Source organism: Staurois parvus, unplaced genomic scaffold, assembly GCF_062004578.1.
Source record: "Staurois parvus isolate SC_StPar_1 unplaced genomic scaffold, SC_StPar_1.0 ptg000078l, whole genome shotgun sequence".
Lineage (NCBI taxonomy): Eukaryota > Metazoa > Chordata > Amphibia > Anura > Ranidae > Staurois > Staurois parvus.
In genome coordinates, this window is record NW_028317874.1 from 4088591 (window position 1) to 4112516 (window position 23926).

The window sequence follows — 23926 nt, forward strand, 5'->3', positions numbered from 1 at the left end:
TTAGTAAATCAACCCCGAGGCCTCCAAAAGCACATTCTAGCATTAGTTTTTACTAAATTGATCACATGACAAAAAGGGGTGGAGTTTCTACAAAAGGGCATCATCATTAAGGTGTGACTGGAGCAGCATAATGTCTGAATACAGTTCTGATTATTATTATTATTATACAGTATTTATAAAGCGCCAATAGTTCGCTCAGCGCTGTACATTACAGCACTGATAAGCAATGTTAGCTACAATATTTCAAATACAATATTATAAGATCAGAAAAATGAAAAAACTTTTTCTCTCAGACGTCAAAAATACAACCTTTTTCCCAAAATGCTTTGTTTATTGGTAGAAAATACACTGCAATTCTCAGTTTAAATTAATGTTACATTTTTTCTTATAGTCAAAGTACATGTTATAAAATGGAATAATGCTACAATACAGACAATTTAAACAAGACAAGAATATAACAAAGTCAAGCTTGATTTTAATGAAAACTCTGAATGTGTCAATACAGCAGTTATGACTTTTACTACCATACAGATCATTATGTACTGTATATGTATACATAAATAACATTTGATTGGGTTTATCATACTCAAATGGTGCGTCTATTCAAAACCAACTGATCAGCTTTGGTCAAGGTCAGTTATCTCCTGGCTGCATATAATAAAAAAATGAGGACTCAAGAGAACACCCTCAACCCTGAGATCCCAGATCCATCCCCCCACCTTCTGCCAGACATGATGAAGAAAAGGTCAGGTTTAACTTTTTACTTTCATAAATATGAACTCCAGCTTGAGCACATTGCTGTGCAAGTTGTCCGAGGAAGGTCCTGGTAGGGCACAGAACTGTGAAATTTGGCAGGGGTTCCCCATCCAGTTCCCTGAATATTATTAGAAGCCGGGAGGTAACTAAACCCACCATCATCCACCAAAGTCACCGGTTTGCGGTGGAAATTCAATTTAAAGGGCCACAAAACAAATGACAAGCTGCTGATTTAAAAGAGATTTAACGTCTTGCAAACATTGTGCAGAGTAAACCCTACAAAACTTCAGCACATATACCACTGCTGCCTCTCTTGCTGACACATCATGTTTCCATTTCATCTTTGCAGTGCCTGATGTGTACTTTAGCTTCATTCAAAAATACAATTTAACATAATTGTTGCATGGTATTGACCCTCAAACCAAATAAAAAGCAGCACCAATCATATGCTCCTGTCAGATATACCGGCTGGATCAAACACTGCTGCTGGGTGATAGGTACTGATAAGAGCATGACAAGCCTGTCCACATAGCCACAAATGTTTCCCAGGGCCACACACCAATACAGTGAATCACATAAAAAGTGATCAAAAAATGGCTTCAGCTGTCTTTCCATCCATCATGAATGCCCCTCTAACATGATTCACCCATGTAGGACTTAAACTGGATGTTCAGGCAAAACCTAAAGCTAAACTGACTCCCACCCCCATTCTAAGGTTATTCTATCTAGCCTTGTAAAGAAAAGATCTATATACTTACCTATTCTGAAGCCACTCCGGTCTGCTGTCCAGCAGCTGCTACTGTGTAGAGGAGAGATCACTGACAATGGCTGGAACTGCCTAGGAGATGACATCAGCCACAAACTTACTATGGGGCATCCATTGCTGGCTACCCATCCACTACAGAAGCCGCCAGTAAAAGCTGATCATTGGACCCCACTAGAGCGGCTTCAGAATAGGAAAGTATACAGACCTTTTCTTTACAGGATTAGAAAGAACAGTCTTAGAATAGGGGTGGGAGTAAGTTTAGCCTTAGTTAGATTTTGCCAGAACTTCCACTTTAATTAGAGATCTACGATTAAGCTCTACATGGGTGAAGCATGGTAGCGGAGCTTTACTGATGGATGGAGAGCCAGTTGAAGCCATTTTGTGATCTCTTGATTTGTGATTCACTATATTGGTGTGTGGTTCTGGGAAACATTTGTGGCTATATGGAATTTACCCACTATTTCATTCATCGGCAAATCAAAAAGGGATGAAAGTGACCCCACCATGAAAAAAAATATTTTAAAATACAATGTGTTCATTTTTAATCCTTTTGTTAACCCTTACATTACATCTAAAGTAATTTCCCCATTTTGGATAGAATATGGAAGGGTTAAAACTGCATTAAGTTTATTTCCATCCTATTACGGTCTCACTGTCTCACTATCTGTCCTGTAGATTTAACAGGAAGTGAGAGGATATCTTTCCAATGTGAAAAAATTCCTTTTTAGACAACTGTCACTGGAACAAGTGTTACTATTGTAAGATTTCCCATATATTCCTGTTATGGTGGCAACTCAATTTTATTTTGTTTACTTTCATTCCTGGTGACATTGGTGAGGTCCAATCTCCCCAACAGGGACACAGATATCCATGGAAATCTATCCCAACTCTATCCAAATCTTTCCCTCACTTTCTGTTTATGTGGTTATATCCTATAATCACATAATATCCAATATATATTATCCCTTAACAAGTGGGAGGCACATATGCAAACTGTTGTAATTCGTACACCGTTCACCTGATTTGGATGTAAATACCCTCAAATTAAAGCTGAGAGTCTGCAGTTAAAGCACATCTTGTTCGTTTCATTTCAAATTCATTGTAGTGGTGTATAGAGCCAAAAATGTTAGAATTGTGTAGATGTCCCAATATTTATGGACCTGACTGTATCCTATAATGACATTTTACCCAAAGGAAAGCACTCCCCTTCCCCCCTATAACGCATGATCCAATTTTCTCCTTTGAGGGAAAAATACATTTTTTCCCAATCCCCCATAACACAATTGGATATTTTCTTGATCAACAATCTCTGGTGTTTTTATTGGTTTTTTTTTCCAGTTACACATTTTCCATTTAATACACTAAGTCCAATCAACCCTAATTTATGTTTTTCCTGTCACTATTATTTTTTGTTCTGGTTTTTTTTTTAAACTATTTCTATTTTTTTAGCCATTTTTATTCATGCTTTTGTTTTCATTAATTTTGTTTGTTAACCATGTCAATACTGCCATAAGAATATACAGTATCTAGCCTCACACTGAGGGGATTGTAGCGGGGTCATGGTTGAAACTACAAACATGATCCTGGTACCGTTTTTTCAGCAGATGATTATCCTTCATGTAAAAGTTACCTGAGTGGCTATACAGCTGCTAGATTACTTTTACAGGTGGTGGAAGGGGGATTACAATCGCATCAGAATCTGTGCACAAAGTGAAAGGATCGGACGTTGTTCCTCCCACTCTGTGACATCAAACCAGAAGTGTCAAGGATTTCGTTACTTACGGTCTCAGTTTATCTACAAGCTGTTACTGGTGTGTACAGCAGCTGATCAAATCAATCTCAAATTGGTTTGATTGTTTTATACAAATAGCACCTGATGGCAAAATGCAAGGGTATGAAAATGGTTACCATTTCATGCTTGCTGAAATGCCTGTGCGTTACGCCATGTCATATGCAGGGATGTGCTTATTCTCTGCTACCAGGTGGTAGATACAAAGGGGTAGATGGAGTTGTTCCAGGCATAGACACATTCTAAGGTAATAGGTATGTGCAGTCAGCTAAGCTGGTCCAGCTATCAGTTTCATATAATTACTTGACCCAAAGCTTCTCTAATTTTTGTTTAGGTATGAGCAGATTCATATATCTATTTGTAACTGTTACTAGAGGCTCCTTTATACTTTTCAAGTTTAGTGGCCCTTTAAGTTGTGTTTTCCTAAAATTTGCCTTGGTGCTCCCACTGGAGACTGCAGTGAGGAATGTTCAGGCTATTAATATAAATTCCAATTTTTGCCCAAGAAAGCAAAGATCTGCTTTCTGTAATTGGGTTGTGCGTGAATAAACAACAGATGTTTTACAGCAATAGCTGTATTGTTGGTTTTGTTCATCTTGAAGCATACAATGGAGATGTGATCCCTTGGTCACACTACACAACCACACAAAGCAAATAAAATTTACCAAACACTAAATACAAGACCACTCAGGGCTTGAAATAAAGTACAAACAACTGCAACACATCAAATCAAAAGTAACTTTTAATATTAGTCAATTATTTCAACAATCAACTCTGCTTTTTCAATAGTTTTCTACTGGAAGAACGTAAGCTGTAATGAGAAAAAAAAAAGCTAAACGGGAAATCAAAAGTCGTACACTCTATATCATGGCAGAGAATAAGTGCAAGTTGCACTGAAAATTCATATAAAAGTAACGAAGTTGTAATTATAAGGCAAATATGAAGCCACTAAAATTCCAGAGAACTAATAAGATGGTCTACTGTATAGGTGATGCAGGTATTATACTAATAACAAAACAATTTACATTTATTTTTTGACTCTTTCACGAAAAAAGGATATCAGACTGGTTAAAGCAGTTGAAATAGTTAAAAATGATGGACAGATGATTAGAAATAAGACATTAGAATACACACTTATAATTTAAAGTAAACTTTTCAGGTCTTCAGTAACTCCTAAGTGGCTTTAACAATACACTGCAGGTACCAATGCCATCAGATTTCTTCTGGAGCTCCACAGGAGCTTCAAACACTATGACCCTCTAATATGCAAATCATTTTATAACACTCTCCTACAGTATCAAGGGCTGGCTTAGCCCTACAATGCTTTACTGTTAGTCAATCATGATGAGTGGCATTACTGACCAATGGAAGGAAATTAAATAATGGAAAAAATTGGGGGCTCCCAGAGAACTCAAGAACACATTTACAGGAGGTTGTACCTACAATTTATCGCTGTTGCCACTTAAGTCCTGACAGATGTACCTTACATACCATTGCTAGCACAATTCACAGTATGTTTACAGGGTCTGTGACAAAAAATAATGGACAATGAACATTTTATTAACAGCTGGGTGAATGGGAATCTAAAACAACACTACCAAGAGTGGTTTAGCTGTCAATTACACAATCAGAATCATCTTTACTTTTTGTACTAATATTTCTTAAGTAGTACTGGCACAATAGGTTTGGGTTATTGATGCTTTACCAATAACAGTTAACTAGCACCAGAGTGTTGTACCATGACTCTCATTATTAAAAGGATACAAAGTGAAGTTAAAGTGTGCATTCATTCAGAATTTGTGATTTAGTAATAGCTGGAGTTTGCTGGGCCCATTGAACCACCAACTTCCTATATCAATCTGTTTGGGACAGCAATAATGTTGCTGCTGTAGACTTTGGCTCTTTTCCTGCCAATGTTTGCATTTCCAATGTGCTTGCCCCTTTAGCATTCTTACTGCTTTAAAATAACAAGCAAGGACACCCAAAACAGTCCAAACAGAAGGCTAGCCAAGCAAAAACAAACACAGCGGAACCAACCCAAAAATAAAGATAAGGTGAAAAACAAGAGCAATAAACAACTGCCTACAGAGGCATATACATTGATCTGGATTGACCCTTACAGATCTGAGACACAGAGGCCTGATTATGAAAATAAGTACTCATTGCCCTAGCGCAGTGTGCTTCAATAGGAAAAAAAAGGCACTTTATCTTTAACTTATAGGCCACACAACAACATGCTGAATCCACTTACAAAACTGTAGAATTGTAAGCTGTTGAACCTCTGGAATAACAAACAGGAAATCCATCTGAATAAAAGACGCAGTGGCAGAGTTGTACTCTTAACCACTCTACCACATCCAGACAATTGAGACAGATCTCCTTGAGGTGAGCCAGTGCTGGATAATATAGGTAACACAATATCCTCATTAAAGCGGACCTAAACCCTCCTATCCTTTACAGACAAGGATGCTGCCATTTTGGACACTGTTAGATCTGCAGTTATTATGGTGCTACACATGTGATCAGTTCTGACACCAGTCGTTTGACAATTTGGTTGAGAGTGTAAAGCCACTGTGCCAGTTATCATTCACAACATTTCTTGACGTTAATGTTTTTAGGAAACGGTTACATTGTTGGGTTTAATTCTGCTTTAAGGTGAAAAGCAGACTCCGCTTTGGACAAAAAGTATGCCCTTAAAGGCAATAGGACATTTTAGTTGAAGTGGTGGTTGTAAAAAGTTCACCTTATGTAATAACAACAACAATTAAATATCTCAGACAGGTTCAAATGGGGACTTGTATCACTAACAATTCTAGATTTAAATCCCACAGTTGGAGTGGGAGTTTAAGAGAAAGTAGAAAAGGAACAGACAGGACAAATGCCTGACCCATGATGGCACTAAGGGCTAAATGCTGTTCTACCCCCAAATGAAGGGACGGAAGAACACGACCCACAGAAAAGCTGCAAGTGGGAACCCCCACAGCCTCACACCAGACAGAAAAAGCCTTTCATGAGCCATGCAAATTCTTGCAGAGAGTAGATTTACAATATTTAAATACGGTCAGGATAAATGAAGGCAAAAACCCCTATATCCCAGAACCTTGGTTTCAACAACCAGGCCAATATACCCAGCGACTGAGAAACATATGAAAGATTGGTCCATGTGATAACAAATCTGACCGATCTGGTACAGAGCACAAAGCAGCAGTTAACCGCTGAACAAGGTTATCATAGCACACTTTCTCCCAAGGCCAATCCAGAGCTATGATAATGTCTAAAATTACCTTGGTTTATAGTTCTTTAAAGCATATGAGGTAGTAGCTTCAATGAAAGAAAGGCATAGATCAGGGCACGCTGATCCCACAGTGCCACCAGGGCATCTGATGCATCCACCTTTGGGCCCTGTGTCCTGATAAAAAGCCTGTCATGCATATTGCTGAACCAAGATGCTAGTAAATTCACATGACTCAGACACTTCCCGATGGAGGGACTAGTCCCCTGCATCCAGGTGTTGTCTGTTAAGAACATATGCCTGCCACTGCTGGAATATAAAATTCCTCCAAGGACAGGATACATTTTACTTCTGCCAATGCAGCAACACTCCCGATATCGCCCTGATAATTGATGTAAGCCACAGCAATGGCATTGTCCTATTGAACCTGGACCAGATGACTGGTATACTAATACCAGTGAAGTAATAGGGGGTGAATTGCTCAAAACTCCAGGATGATGATTGGAATACTTCCAGATTCTTCCAGAGACCAACACACCTGAAAAGACAGATGGTCCAAATCTCCACCCAAACTCCATTTGTTGGTGTCCATTACAACAATTTTCCAATGTAAAGGAAGAATAAAATACCTCTCTGACAATGCTGGAAACAGAGGATACCATGACAGAGGAAGGAAGGATAAACAAGACACTTTAAGTTCAAACTTCATGAAAAAGCCCATCTTGACCACGTTGTTCTAAAAATAAAAAATATGGTAAAGCTACCATGCTTGTGATTGGTAAGGGTATACTATTCAGACCTGTTTTAACAGAACAGTCATGAGTGCAAGGACACCACTGCAATTGCAACACAGCTTGCATTGAAAGCCAATTTGGAGAGCAGTCAACAAGGCCTATAAAGAGAAACACACCATCCCTACCACAAAGCATGGATGTGAGTCTCTGCTGTTTTGGGGGTGTGGGAGCTACTAGTGCAAAGAGAATTTAGTCAAAAGTGATGGCAAGACTAATGTAGCATGTTAGAAATTAATGGAGGGAAATTAGCATTTTTCAGCCCAGAAGATGCACGTGAGTGCACACTTGGACTTTTCAGTATGCCAATGATCTAAAACAAAGTAAAATCAATCGTTCGGTGGCTGCAGCAGAAAAAAAAGTAAGGTTCTGAAGTGGCCATTACAGTCTCTTGACCTCACCAACATTGAGCTACTACATGAGAAAATAAAGGTTCTCATTCAGCTATCACAAAAGACTGTTTAAACTATATATTTGCTGAGTTGTGAAGAATACCATTTATCTTCATATTAATTAAAGGTTGATAATAAAACATTATGCACAGTAACAAAAAACAAGGAAGGAGTACCTGAAGTCTTTTTCAAGCATTAACCAGATTATTACATTTGTCCGTTGGACACAGCGGTCGTGGTAGCGGTGTGCTGTGCACCCCTAACCCATAGCAGTCCTGATCATGTACATGTACGTGATCCAGCCTGCCCATGCCGCCCGGTCAGCAAGTGGTTAAACTGAAAGGGCTGTTTTACAAGGTGAAGGTTCACATATACTTTAATGCACTGTAGTAGCATTGGCTACATATAGTAAAGGGTGCTGTGTTTCGGCAGCAGTACAGGCATTCTCCTGTCTGCTGCCGGAAATAAAGAGAATCATCTGAGTGCTTCTCCGCCATTCAGGAGAAACTTTGAATTTGTATCAATGACCTCCTCTGATTGGCAGAGGGGGAGAGGTGGGCAGATACTGTCATGATTTCCACCTAAAACAATCAGAGGAAACATGATATTCACTGATAAAAATATATGGCATCTCCTGAATGGCAAAAAAACATTCAGCACTGACTCTCCAATTTCGGCAGCAGATGGGATGTTACCTGTACTGCTGATGAATACAGCGCTGCTTACTGTATGCAGCTAATGCTACTACAGTGTATTAAAACACACACAATGGTTGCATCATTTTGTAATGGAAATAGTTTGTCTGAACCAACTTTTGCTTAAACAACCTATTTAAAAGTGCATTGAAATCTGAAATTCTACATTAATGATTTGGTACAGTGAAGGTTTAGACTTTGAATTTCAAGACATCACACAACATGCCAACCAGAAACTGCTGTAAAAAAACTGTAGTTTCAAATGATACAGGGAACTTAAATATATTTAAAGCCCAACTCCAGGCATTAAAAAACAACCTTTTAATCCAGTTATGTCTGGTAAAAAATGTTTTTATATACAGCTGGTACAAAGTACTTCAATCTTGTCTATATATTAGCTTCCGGTAATCCCCAGCACATACAAATTCTAAGCCAGCAGAATCAGTTGATCATGCTCTTTTGCACAGCACAGAAATGTCAGTCCAGCATTGTGAACACTTATTTACTGGAAAAGAGAACACAGAAGACTTCAGCAGTGTGCTGCGGCTGCTTTTTCTTTTTCCATTCAGTAGAATGGGGACAGTCAGGTGACATTGCTACATTTTCTACTCACTGGCTGAGCAATGTGGCACAAATGTGAGAAATAGAAAGATGCTTGAACAGTCACAAAACTTAACTGCTACAATAGTTCAGGCATATGTATTTCAGTTGTATGTTTAGTGATTTGTTGTTCAGTTTAAGTTTGACTTCTTCAACAATATTAATAGCCAATTATTTAAAAAACAAGTCAGCTGTTAAGCTACTTTGAACATGATGATCAAAGTGACTCCAAAACAGTTCATTAAACATGTAATTAGAAGTTAACGTGTAGAGGTTACAAAAACACCCTATAAAGACTACTGTGGCTGTTCTTTACATCCAAGTAATGAGGTCCTTGTCAATTTACTAAAAGACATCCATGTACAAGGGATTTCTCATAGAGAATAACCGAGAGTTGTCTTAAACATAATCCTGTCCAATCTGCTTTATTCCTTCCCAATTTAGGTAACGTTTGCCTACAGCAGTACTGAGGAGAAGGCAAATTAGGTATTGTATCTTACTCTGAAATTATCTAGCTGAGTCTTTTTATGGTTACATTCTTCATTGAATAAATTCTAATCAAATTGACTAAAAAGATCAGGAGTAGTTTAAGGGCCCATTCTGCAGTTTATGAGCTTTCAAGAAATGGCCACCAACATCAACAGTTTTGGTCAAATTTACCAGCAACTGTGTAACAAGTGGAGCCATCCTCAAAGCAGACCATACACTGCATACAGGATCTGCTTTTAAATGTGTCCCTTCCTAAAGTGCTGTGTAAAAGTTTAAAAAATGTTAGATATTTATATTCATCTTTCTTCCAGCTTCTGTAATGTAGAGGTGAGGTCATCATCTTACTGTTGAGATCCCAGGAATGGGGAGTACTACCAGTCTTGCAAGAAGACACTGCAGTACAGTGCTGGGAAAGTTGTATTATCAAGATATGTGCTGCTCTACAATCCCCATATCTTGCTGGAAGGAGAATTACATCACCCTTGCCTAGGTGGTACACAGGGCTGGACCAAGCGGTAGGCACAAGAAGTGACTTCCTTGAGAATTTCAGTAGGAGAGAGGACACAAAAAAGGCAAGACTTATGCCGCTGAAGTAGTTCACAGCTCATGGGGATGCCACGCTATGGTTTTTTCACCTTGTCTTGGCATTGGTGCCACAGGTGGAAGCCAGGGAAAAGTGGAGTATATTATATATCATTTTTCCCCCTACAAGAGTTTTTTTCTGCACTTTTAACTCCATGTTTTTGCAAAGGGAAGGGTATGCACATTTAAAAAAAAACTAGAATTTTAGGTGTGCTTTAATAAACAATTTAGATTTAGTAGCGTGAGTCTTGTATTACACTGTAAACTTGGTGAACTAACCAGTTAACATCCTACTGTGTGCGTCCAGTTTTTCTTTTTTTTGCACATTCATTCTGGTTTGGATCTAGTAAATGCCATAGATTAATGTATATGTTCATAAGACACATAACATAATGTAGGCACAAATATGCTTAATACATTCAGTCTCTAAAATGATATGATACTACATTGCAGGTCATACAATTGAACATTAAACCATTGCCTGGGGCCTTCTATAGAATGCTGATGTTCTTTCACTAATTACTTAAGTGACATTGTGTTTGTGTAAAGGAAAAAAAAAAACTGCATGGCAGTTGAATTGGTCATTTGACAGCTCTGATGCACTTCAAGCTGTCAACATAAACCTGCTTAACCCAGTGCAGAAACACAAAATTAACATTTACATGTCACATTAATAAAGCATGAAGGATGTTTCCTGTACATGGTTGGACGTAAATCTGAATTGATAGGCTTCTTGCTGTTAATTTTGGTCTAGAACAGCCTTTGATGACAAGCATCATGGTAACTAGTGCTGTTAAGAACGGAGAACATTTCTTTTTTCACAAAGTTGACAAACTTCCCAAGAGGACACAATGGCTGACTTAAGCGTCTGTCATGGGTACGGCAAAATGATGTTTGATATGTGACATCCTCCCCGTTATACAGAACCCTGACGAAGTGTTCTTTCGCTTTCTCCAAGTTCTGCCACAGCTCAAAGACCAAGCGGGCTGCAAATCGAGGAAACCTGGCTTCTGTGAGCCCGATGGCACTGAGGACTGGGGAAAGAGTGACATCATGGGCAGAATATAAGGCAAACACTTCATCCTTTTTGCCTTCAGCTATACGCTGCATTCGGTTTACAGTCTGGTTTAAAAGGGGGTGGGTAGCAAGTAGTGCATACCTGTAATAAAGCTGCTTTTCATGTCTTTCCTTTTCATCCTCTATTTGATGAGATTTAATTACCTTAAAGTGCTCAATGTCAATGCAGCCATTTTTGGTGCAGGGAAAACTTACATTGTGGCAGAAATGGCACAGTAATGAGTCAATGGGGTTTGAGGCTCTTAACTGGCGAGTGGGGACCCCAACCACCTTGGCCATACTAATGTAAGTTTTCTCCAGCTGGCTGTTTTTTACTCGAAAGCTGTACTGGCGGCGCTGCTCTTCCTCTAGATAGTGGTTCCTCATTGGGCATTCGCAGTGACCGGAGCAGAAGATACTGCTCCACTGGTGTTTAATGTTTATCTTCTTCCAATCAAAGCCAGGCAGGAGGCTGTAGAGTAAGGCCAGCCCACTTTGAAGTGTCCGGCTCTTTCCAGTGGATTCAAGATAAAGGTGCTTTGTGGTCCAGTCATTTGGTATCAGCTTATGCTTCTTTAAGTAGTTCTCTTTTAGAATCTGTCCATTCTGTAGATGCTGAACAACACCTGCATTATGCACACAAATCAGTTTGCAGAAGTTAGAGGTTTCTTACTGAAAAAGAGGGGACTTTACAAATGTGCAGTAAAACATGGTGCAAGGTCTGTTTCTTATTGTAGCTCTCCCCTTCCCCCCCTTCCATTAAGAAATGCTAAGTGGAAAAAGAAAGCATTATAAGGGGTAGTAAAGTCTGCTTTATGACTTGTACCTACAAGAAAGCCTATGAGGTGGTATCAGAAAGTTTTGAGACTAGTTTTGTAACACTCAAACAGATGGCAGGACAAAGCTGCCCGCACAGTCAAAGGGAACACCGACCTTCATAAGTCAGTATGCCAAAAGACATCATCCTGTGTACATTGGGAGCTGTGTAACTGGTGCTATTGTGACAGCGTGCGTTACTACTTCTGCCTTTTGACACACTGACTTTTGAAGAGCGGTGCTCCCTGGGATTGTGCACGCAGCCTTGTGCTGCCATCTGTTGGCGTGTTACAAAAACTATTCTACAATCTTTTTGATACCACCTTGTATAAGCAGGATTACCTGTAGGTACAGTGAATATCTCCTAAACGTGTACCCTTTAGCAGATATTCACATTTGTAGATTCCACATGCCCACTGCCCTCTAAACGGATGGCATACTGGAGTATGCCGTCCGTTGAGAGCACTATACTACGTCCGTGACTTGCACGTGAATGTGTGGGACTGACATCATTGCGACAGGGCCAGGAAAATCGCTGGAGCTTGAAACCTGGAAGAAAGACGGAACCACCGGCAGCAGTGACAGTGCGCCGCTGGAGGCCTTCACTTTAAGGCAAGTCTGTCATAGTGACTTAATTATGACTTAAACCACCCAGGTTTTTTTTTTTCTTTTATTGGACTTTACTACTGCGTTAAAAGAAAAAAGTTACTCACTTTACACCCTGCCTTATTTTTATTAATATTTTATTACAGGTATTTATATAGCGCCGTCAATTTATGCAGCACTTCACATATATATTGTACATTCACATCAGTCCCTAACCCTCAAGGGGCGTACAATCTAAGGTCCCTAACTCACATTCATACATACACACACTAAGGCCAATTTAGACAGGATCCAATTAACCTACGGGCATGTCTTTGGAGTGTGGGAGGAAACCGGAGTACCCGGAGGAAACCCATGCAGACACAGGGAGAACATGCAAACTCCAGGCAGGTGGTTCCATAGTTGGGATTTGAACCAATTACCCTAGTACTGCCAGGAGGAAGTGCTAATCATTTAGCCACTGTCTTGTGAGCTTGTCTGAAGGATGAAACCACTGAGCATTTGTCTTCTGGAAAGCCTGGGAAATCTGGAAAGCCTACATTTTGTGAGAAGAAACCTTTACTTTTTTCTTTCAACATTTTATAATAGTTTTTTTCTTCAATTGGCAGATTTTATTGGGGGAATAGGGGTGGGCTACAAAAGAAGCATACCTTGCATTTTCATGCAAAGCCTGTTTTAAATAGCAAAAAGGATCATGCAATATACCACTAATAAATATTAAAATATCTACCTATTACTATGAGAAGAGGATGTATTGTGAGGACAGCTATATATGAGTCACTAATGACGATTTGTATTAAAACTGCAAGCTGTCTTTCTGATACTGATGTAGGTGGGCTTACCTGTCTGTGTTAACTCTCCCATTTCACAAATAGAATGACTAGGAAAACGAGCCAGACTATTCAAAGTACCATCCATTTGTGCTTCTGAGCCTTTCTTCATGTGATTGACAAAATCTGCCAAGTTAGGATGAGATGGACTTCTGCATAAAACAGTTATCAATAACAGTGTAAATGCACATGAAATGTGTCAGATAAGCTACAGTTACCACTCAACAACTATTTCAGCTTTGGTGGGTACTGGCAAATTAAATCAACTAGCTTAATCTTTTTATGGGTGAAATCAGACCAACTGAGGTTCAAGCTCTGCACTCCACCCCAACAAAGCCTTGCTTGCTGTGGTGGAAATGTCAGATACTACATTTTTGATATTGTTGAATATATGGAAAATCCAGCAGGGGGAAGGAGTTCATAGTTATGGCAGGTGTGACATAGACATCTTGCCAGTGTGAGATACATAAAAGGCTATGATTCACATAATTCAACCTGCTGCCATCTACCCCAAACTGGAATACAATTTTGGATTGTGCTTAAGTAGGAAGAGACAATAATATGCAGTCAATTAGGCATGCATTTGCCCTTATCGTAAGGTGCAAGATAGGGATTGAAAGATTTGATCGTTTCTGATGCTCTTAAGTCACATTGAAAGATCGGGTCTTATTGTAAAATTACAATACATCAAATGCAAAGATAGCTATACATGAGTATAAGAATACCAAAGGAACATGTACTGTACCTGTCAGGCTCCAGCACACAGTCAATATCAGGTCTCTTGGTCCTAGGAATCGCATACAATGGATACCTGTCTCCATGACGGATCATCACCTGGACAGAAACCAGTTTCAAGTTGTGTGGTGCATGGCCTAAACATGGGAAAAAACATAGGAATTTAACTACAGAATATATTTACAAAAAAGTGCAAAATGCCTGAAGACATGTAAAAAATCCAGAAGCTACTGGAGAAGGTAATACATAATTATCACTTTTTAGTGGACAAGAACTGAATCTTTACTACTAGAAATCTAAACAAAAGAACAACATTGGTTTTATTTATTAAAAGTTTAACTGAAATACGGACTGTTTGCATGCTCCACAGCAAACTGATTATTCAACTGCCATTTTGCAGTGCAGTTATTCATTTGATTCTTAGTTTGTAGGGCTACAAAGTTTTATTCAAATACTTTTAGTTTTATTCAATACAAAGAGCACAAAGCAGTCATTTACAACCACCATGCTAAAGTAATATATTGGAAAATTTGATTTTGTAAGCTGAAAGCTAACTGGTTGCTATGAGTTACACACTCTGCAATTTAAACTTTGTTTGCTTCTTGCATAAGCACATTTTATAAAGCATTACATTTATTGGTGAATGATATGTGACGAGGCAAAGTAGTACAAAGGAGTCCAGTCATAGTACAAGAATTTCATATGCCACACACATTTATGGTGATAATAAGAAACAGCCTGAAATAGAGACCAAAAACCACTCTCACACTTCTGTCTAGTTTTGATTTCCTGTTTCAAGTTTAGCACAGGCACTTTCAGTAAAAGAGGAAGTTCTATAGACTATAGGTCATGAGCCCCACATAGAGATAGAACTTTCACAGCACAACTGAGAATTCATATTTAATTGGCAGTTTTCTGCAATTTTTAACAATGTTTCCAATACGATTTTAATGATAATAAATAAAATATACCTGATAATGACTGCCAAAATTGTTTGTAAAAGGAGACAAAATAAGAGGCTTTTTCAACAAATGGTGCAAAAAAGAAATATAATAGTGCAGTAATCCACACAACATGCTTAACTATAATTTAATCGTATTACAATCATCTAAGTCCAATCATTATTTAGTAAAATATACATAACTGTATATAAATTGTTGACTTTAAAGTATAACTAAAGACAACACTTTTTTTTAGTTTTGGATAGAGTGGAAAAGAATTAGAACACCATTCCAACTTTTTATTACCGTCTGTGTCCCCATTAACCACTTGCCCTCCTGAGGATTTTCCCCCCTTAATGACCAGGCCTCTTTTTGCTACTCGGCGCTGCACTAATTCAACTGATAATTGTGCGGTCATGCAATGCTGCACCCAAACAAAATTTACGTACTTTTTTTCTCACAAATAGAGCTTTCTTTCGGTGGTATTTGATCACCTGTGCGCTTTTTATTTTTCACGCTATAAACAAAAAGACCAAAAATTTTAAAGAAAAACTATATTTTTTACTTTCAGCTATAAAAAATATATAGTAAACTCAAAGTTAGTTATAAATTTAGGCCAAAATGTATTCTGCTACATGTTTTTGGCAAAAAAATCCCAATAAGTGTATATTGATTGCTTTGTGTGAAAGATATAGCGTCTACAAACTACATAATACATGAAATGAAATTTATGTCCTTTTTTTCACACAAATAGAGCTTTCTTTCGGTGGTATTTGATCGCCTGTGCGCTATAAAAAAAAGGCTGACAATTTTGAGAAAAAAAACAATATTTTGGACTTTTTGCTATAAAACATGTACAGTAAAAAAAAATTTAAAAATCAAATTTCGTCATATATTTCGGCGAAAACTCATTCTGTGACATGTCTTTGCTAAAAAAAAAACCAATACGTGTAAATTAATTGGTTTACGTGAAAGTTGTAGCGTTTACAAATGGCGGTAAAGATACTGGGATTTTTAATTTTTTTTTTATACTAATAATGGCGGCGATCAGCGACTTATGGCTTCCTTGTTACTCAAGCCTCATTTCCATCCATAGACTTGTAGGTTTAGTGGACGGTCTGAGATGGAGTTCTGGGTCTGCGGGGCGCATGCGTGGGCCTTGATATCATGTCCGCATCCCACCGTGACCGCACACGCCATTTTGCTGCAGTTTGGGAAGCACGTGGTGTGTTCAGAGATACTTTTTTGACCAAGTAAGTGTACCTCACATACTTCTCCACTGCAAAAATGACACTATATACTCTATTTTTTTGAGGGATGGAGAATTTAAAACACCTTGTAGCTTTATTTGATTTCCCTATTGTACCTATTTGATTTCCTTAATTCATAAACAAGTATATTTATGAACATTTATTTACATATGAAAAAAATATTTTTCTATTTTCTATATATGTATTATTTTGTGTATTTATATAGATGTATGCCTGTGTGAAGGGGACGTCTTCATCTATGCAGGATACACAGTTCAAATCAATGACAGGTGACTGGCTGTACAGATCTCCATGCGGATCCTAGAGTCTACAACCATGTGTGTCCAATGCAAGGATCAGAATGCAGTCTATCTGCATCCTGATCCATGCATTGGACTTGTACAGATTTGAGAAGGCTACCTGCACAGGTCTACACGAAACCCCTGTGCATCCCATGTAGGTGAATACGGCCTCTTCACATTTAGTACACCCCCGTTAATGAGGCTTAAAAGTCCTTCCACCACTGGAAGACCTACAGTATATGGCAAGCTACCATGTACAGGTGCAAAGGGAAGGGGAGGAAGATTTACGTCTCTCTTATGTACAATTATTAGATTAAAAGCAAAAGTAACTGAACCTTTCATAAAAGGACTGCTCTTTCTGCAATAATATATATATATATATACACACACATATTATATATACATACTATATATATACACATGCACCCACACACACTATATTGACAAAAGTATTGGGGCACCCCTCCAAATCATTGAATTCAAACATTTATGAAACAATGGGTCACTCTCAAGAGCTCAGTGAATTCCAGCCTGGTACTGTGATGGGTTGCCACCTGTGCAATAAGTCCATCTGTGAAATTTCCTTGCTACTAAATATTCCACAGTCAACTGATAGTGGTATTATAACAAAGTGTAAGAAATTGGGAACAGCAACTCAGCCACAAAGTGGTAGGCCACATAAAATGACAAAGTGACATCAGCGCATGCTGAGGTGCAAAGTGCACAGAAGTCACCAACTGTCTGCACAGTCAATAGCTAAAAGACCTCCAAACTTCATGTCCCTTTCAGATTAGCACAACAACAGTGCGTAGAGAGCTTCATGGAATGGGTTTCCATGGCCGAGCAGCTGCATCCAAGCCTTACATTACCAAGTGCAATGTAAAGTGTCGGATGCATTGGTGTAAAGCACGCCGCCACTGGATTCTAGAGCAGTAGAGACATGTTCACTGGAGTGTCGACTCACGATTCTGTCATCTGGCAATCTGATGGACGTGTCTGGGTTTGGCGGCTGCCAGGAAAACGGTACTTGCCTGACTGCATTGTGCCAAGTGTAAAGTTTGGTGGAGGGGGGATTATGGTGTGGGGTTGTTTTTCAGGGGTTGGGCTTGGCCCCTTCATTCCAGTGAAGGGAATTCTTAAGGAGTCAGCATACCAAGACATTTTGGACAATTTCATGCTCCCAACTTTGTGGGAACAGTTTGGGGATAGCCCCTTCCTGTTCCAACATGACTGCGCACCAGTGCACAAAGCAAGGTCCATAAAGACTTGGATGAGCAAGTTTGGGGTGGAGGAACTTGACTGGCCTGCACAAAGTCCTGACCTCAACCTGATAAAACACCTTTGGGATGAATTAGAACAGAGACTGCCAGCCAGGCCTTGTCAGACACCAGTGCCTGACCTCACAAATGAGTTTCTGGAAGAATGGTCAAACATTCCCATAAACACACTCCTAAACCTTGTGGACAGCCTTCCCAGAAGAGCTGAAGCTGTTATAGCTGCAAAGGGTGGGTCAACTCAATATTAAACACTATGGACTAAGACTGGGATGCCAATAAAGTTCATGTGCTTGTAAAGGCAGGCGTCCCAATACTTTTGGCAATATATTGTACATATACAAATATAAAGAAGGTGGTATCAAAAAGTTTAGAGACTAGTTTGTTAACACGCCAACAGATGCACGGTTACAGCCTTCATAAACCAGGGTGACAAAAGACATTCTCCTGTGTACTAGTGATATTCTGACCACGAGCATTACCACGTCTGCTATTTCATCATGGACAGCAAGTTAGAACAAAGAGCAAATGTGGAATTCTGTGTGAAACTGGGCAAATCTGCCACAGAGAAGTTTGACGTGATTCGGCAAGTTTACGGCAGTATACTGCAATGAGTCATTCGAGGTGTTTTGAGTGGCACACGCTTGAGTGGAAGAACGTCACTGGAAGATGACGAAAGATCAGGAAGACCTTCAACTAGTCCAACCCCCAAAAATGTCAAAACCACTTGGCAACTCGTGCATGAAGATAGTCAAAGAACAATCTACAACATTACTGCCATTGTCTGTGTGTCATACGGAACAGTCCAGGCAATCCTCACGTGTGATTTAAACATGTGCTGTGTTGCTGCCAAGTTTATCCCCAGGCTGCTGATCCTGGAGCAGAAGAAGCACAGCATCGAAGTCCAGCAAGAGCACTATCAACGTGCTGTGGATGACCCGTCCTGTTGAGGATCATTGTTGGCGATGAAACCTAGGTGTACGGATTTCACGCAGAATTTCATGTTTGCTCTTTGTTTGAACTTGCTGTCCATCATGAAATAGCAGACATGGTAAAAGAATAGTACAGTTGCACAGCTCCCGATCTACACAGGTCGATTTTTTTGGCACATTGACTTATGAAGGTTGGCTGCTACCTGTGACTGTGCGTGCAGCCGTGTGCTGCCATCTGTTGGCATGTTACAAAACTAGTCTTGAAACTTTTTGATACCGCCTTGTATATATATATATTAAGCAATTAATTGTAGAAAATTAGTTTACTATTGTCATGGACATACTGAATAGTGGACCTTTTGTGCTATCTGCATGTTTAGAGAAGGTGTGAACCCTAAAAATTCCAGAGAAGTAGAATAAGCACAATCCACGAGCTCAACCCACAAAGAGTGATGGACTTTCCTGGTGGGTTACTAGGTTGCATCCCGCTGACACACCTGTGAAGATGGCATCAGAGCAGAGATAGAACCAGAGCATGGTACTAAGTGAATGGGCAATTTCAGAAATGGGGACAGGTCAAAGGTTAGGGCAGACCAGGAAAAAGCATAGCCAAAATTAAAGCCAAAGCTTCTAGACAAAAACAGTAATGCAGGATCGTGGGAAGTCAGAATGACAGTGTTGGGCTAGGAATTTAACATATTGCTCAGGCAATGGGTGTTGGTCTGAGCACAGCTAAGGGTATCCTATAATACAGACTATACATACCTTAATAAAGGACCCTCAGAACGTCAAGAGCAATTTTTCCCTTGCAGAAACTTTCAGAGGATTAAAGATTGGCGCATGGACTAAATGCACCAATTTCTATATGCACCCTTATTTAGCGTTTTATCTGTCAAACAAATATAAGCATTGCACAACCATTTGTCACTTTTATGCATGAAAGTGATGAAGAGTCTGTCCATACACATCCACCTCTCATCTCCCTCTTGCGGTGCTCCTCCTCACTGTCTGCCCTTCTCACTAGAGTAATTATGCCATTGCAATGGTGCACATTTTGGAACAATTTTTAACTTAGAACATTGGTGAAAGTACTTACATTTTTTGGTGTATGCTATTGGACAATGTCACAATATTGGACATATCACTTAAAGCTATTTGGTTTCAACATGTAGAACTTGTGTAATGGCATTGCTGATTTGGCGCATAGAAAAATAGCCTATATTTACACTAATTATATATTTCCCTTTGTTATTCCTCCCTGCCTTTAATTAAAAACCTCAGACAAAGCTAACTAATGGAAAGTAGAGAGGGGGACGAGTTAATGTTCTAAATCATCCATTGGAAACATAAAATGTCTGCTTGAGCTAAGTTCTGTAAATAACTGGCTAATTTCAATAACTAGAAAACCTGCAAAATGAAGCCAAAGGTTCCAACTGCTGGCTACCTGTGAACAGAACAAATAATTGTACGAAATGTATTATATTTACCCAGGCCATAATAGGAGAAAGATATATACAAAGATTTCCTTTAGAGCTACTCTTTTTTTTTTTTATTTTACTGTGGTTGAATCAGCCACAGGTTTCCTTTATATGCTGAAGAAACTGGGGCCAAAATATCCATGATCCCAGCTCTGCTGATTCCATGAACCAAAACTTTACATTATCTGTAATGTCAAATAATTAACAAAAATGGGAAGAGTGACACTCTTTCCTAATAGATGTGATGTGGGTGGACCTGGGCTGTGAATTGCAGAGTCACCAGGAAAAGTAATAGGAAGCTGGTGGGAGTTGTATCTTCTCAACACCCACCCAAAATGTAAATATCAGCTTTGGGTCAGTCTAGATGTCACTGTTATTCTACATACACGGTCAGAACTAATGCATGCAAAAAAGTGCTGATAGAATGTACAACTGTGTCAAGACAACATACTGTAAGTGATTACATTCGTATACTTACTGGTTTGCACCTATTACCTTACAGCCAGCACCCAAGAAAATTTGCTATTAGTGACCCAACGAAAAAGATCACTGAATAAGTAACAAAATTGGAAGACAAAGTTTAAGAATTTTTTTTTTTTAAAATGCATTAAAAGTAGTTGCAAAGGCTGAAGTTTTTTTACCTTCATGCATTCTATTCAAGAAGGTAAAAAAACCTATGTGTTACTCCCTGCACAGCCCTGCCTAATACTTACCTGAGCCAACCCTGATCCAGCGCTGTGCACAGGAGTCTCGGCTCTCCTGGGTTTCTCTTTCCTCGTTGGCTGAGACACAGCAGGGGGAGCCATTGGCTCCCACTGCTGTCACTCACAGTAAGTCAGGAAAAAGAGGGGGCGGGACTGTGCCATGCTCTGTGTGTCTCAGACACACAGAGCAGGCTCGTGAGAGAGCACGTACCAGTGCCCTCATAGTAAGCGACTTTCTATGGGAACATTGGGTATGGGGGACAGGGCCAGTAGCGCTGATGGGAGAAGAGGAGGATCAGGGCTGCTCTCTGCAAAATCACTGCACAGAGCAGAAACGTATGACATGTTTGTTATTTATCTGAGCCTTTAATATCACTTTAATCCTTCCTTTATTACCTGCAAGTCACAGCACATGCAAGAATGATTTGTTTTCTCTTCAATTAGGCATCCTATTTCCCATGACAACTTCTCGGGGCTTGGGTTCTGTTCTATGTGCATATTGCATTTAAAGATTCAGGATACATGAACAAACTACGCTATCTGAGGGATCATCTATAATCAGCAGTAAGGTACTTATTGTGAAACAGACTAATGTTCTACTGAACAATAAATGCATTCGTCCTCTTTATATACAGTATATATGCAACTGTGTGAGTTTTTATACAGGGTATCCCTAAAGTCTGTACACACAGACAAAATTCATATTTTCAATATACTTTTCAACAACATTTTATTTCAATGGAATAGTAATCAATAGCATCTTCAATGTGATTTACACCACTTGTGATGCAAAGTTACATGTGCTTTGCAATATTCACATGCAGTAACTCCACATTTCCATCAACTCTTTAGCTTACCCCAGAAAAAGAAGTTAAGGGGGTTAAGGGCTGGTGAGATTATATAGTGATATACTATACACGCACGCACGCACACACACATAGTGTTATTTCCTATGTGTCCAGACTTTAGGGACACCCTGTATTATAGAAAGAAAAAAAAAAAAATATTATATATATATATATATATATATATATATATATATATATATACACACACATACACACACACACGCATACATACATGTACACACACACATACATACACAGTTTTGAGCACACAAGATTCCTATAAAAGTCAACAGGTATTTTTTGCACTTATTGAACAGATATAGCAGAACACCTTCAATAATATATCTAGCAGATGAAAACGGAAGCAAATAAAAGAAGTTAATTTTTAGGGTTTACATACACTTTAAATCTGTATCCCTACTAGGCTGCTATATGCCTAAGCGTAGCATGCGGAGATTCACCTTTGAATGAGGTTTTTAATCAAGTGTAATAAAATAAATGTATGTACTTTTAGTAAATTGGTCTACAGTCTAATTACTGTGTCATACTCTGGTAATCCCATTCTCTGCTTCCCTCTTTTTAAAGATTACTTTGGGTCATAACTGTACCTTCCATACTCCGCTCTGTTACGCCAGGAGTGTTACAGTACAGGTTGGCTTCATACAGTGGATCAAGTGCCGAAGGCTCTGTCAGGGGGTCGGGCATTATTCTCTTCCGGTTCTTAGCGCTAAGACCATCCCCTCTGCCTGAACCAGCTGGTATCAACCGCACAGGAAACCCTAAGAAGAAAAAAAGAAACATGTTAAAGATTGCTATGCTTTCCAGGTTGGTCCAGGTTTTTTTTTTTATTAGCAATTAGGCCTTGATTTGGTTATGGGCCATATAGCTCTGAATATAGAGTATGTACATAATAATACGTTAAATGCCTTGATCCTGAATAAAGCATAACTCTAGGCAGGAAAGTGAAGGTCCTGAACAATTTGTGAGGTGTCTCTGAAGTTAGCATACAACACCCTGTAATAGTGGTGGACAATGTAAGCCAAGTGATGTCAGCACAAAGCTTACTAAATTAAAGTTTAAGAAAATATCTTGCTTTACTATGTTCATCCTTTTATCATGTGACTACAGGCCGCAAAGCTCTTTACTCATTACTCTAACACTGCAATGAGTCTACTGCCACTGTGTGTTTTTCACATTTTGGATACACTTTAGTTTTGGCAGTAATGCAAAATTGTTATAGTACAACTACACACTCCTCTGCTTTAGCAAAACCACATCCACAGACTCCCTTGACAGGCAGTGACATCTTCTATCTGGCTTCCTCCAAGTGCGGCATCTTCTGCCATCTTGATAGGCTGGCCCAGCATGAAATTACTCCTGCACAAGCGCATGGCAGTTCATTCATCCCGGCATCTGACAGGTGCCCGGATTATAGTTCGCCTCGGTGAAATGCAGAACACTTCCCTCTCTCCACAGCATAGGGAAGTCTCATAAGATGACATGACAACACTGCTCCTCCATAGATATAGTAAAAAAAAATAAATAAATAAAACAGATGCAACCACCCGTATCTAAGGACTAGTAAGTCGTAATATATAAAACTTTTATACAGTTTAGAAAAAATATATATTTCTTTGATCCAACACTTTAAAAGCCGCAATTAATCACCCTACTACTGCCTTTTAAAAAACTGAAGAATATACTACATATCTGGAATGCTGATTATAAACATCACTCCAGAAAGAGCCCTCAGGCAGCCGTTAGTGTCTCAGATACTGTGTAAAGACCCGATCAGTGTGGCTCGGCACCTTGTGATCACTGCCATGACCACAGATGTTAACAATTTAGTTAAAGATGGCCAAAGATGGCAAACTTGAGAAATTATTAAAGACTTTCATTCCACTTTAAAAACCTGTCATTAAGGAAATAAAGAGAAAAAAAAACTCTACTTGTAGGTATAACTATACTTGTAGGTATAAGGTGCAGGCATACCCGCAGAAGCCTCCAATACCCTGTTTTTATAACCACATGTTGGGATATTCCTAATAGTGCTAAACCTGCC

The 23926-nt window shown here is 39.1% G+C and overlaps 1 protein-coding gene across 2 annotated transcripts in view; it reads right to left on the minus strand.

The window, feature by feature from the left end:
* Positions 1-310: 310 nt before the first annotated feature.
* PXYLP1 (2-phosphoxylose phosphatase 1) overlaps positions 311-23926 on the minus strand; it is a 118152-nt gene continuing 94536 nt past the window's right edge. For both annotated transcript variants that reach the window (XM_089669508.1, XM_089669509.1), the window contains 4 exons: positions 22473-22643; positions 14146-14272; positions 13413-13552; positions 311-11774 (listed from right to left, as the gene is read on the minus strand). In XM_089669508.1, coding sequence (XP_089525634.1) covers positions 10843-11774; positions 13413-13552; positions 14146-14272; positions 22473-22643 — 1370 coding nt within the window. In that variant the 3' untranslated portion in view covers positions 311-10842. The remainder of the gene's footprint in view (positions 11775-13412; positions 13553-14145; positions 14273-22472; positions 22644-23926) is intronic.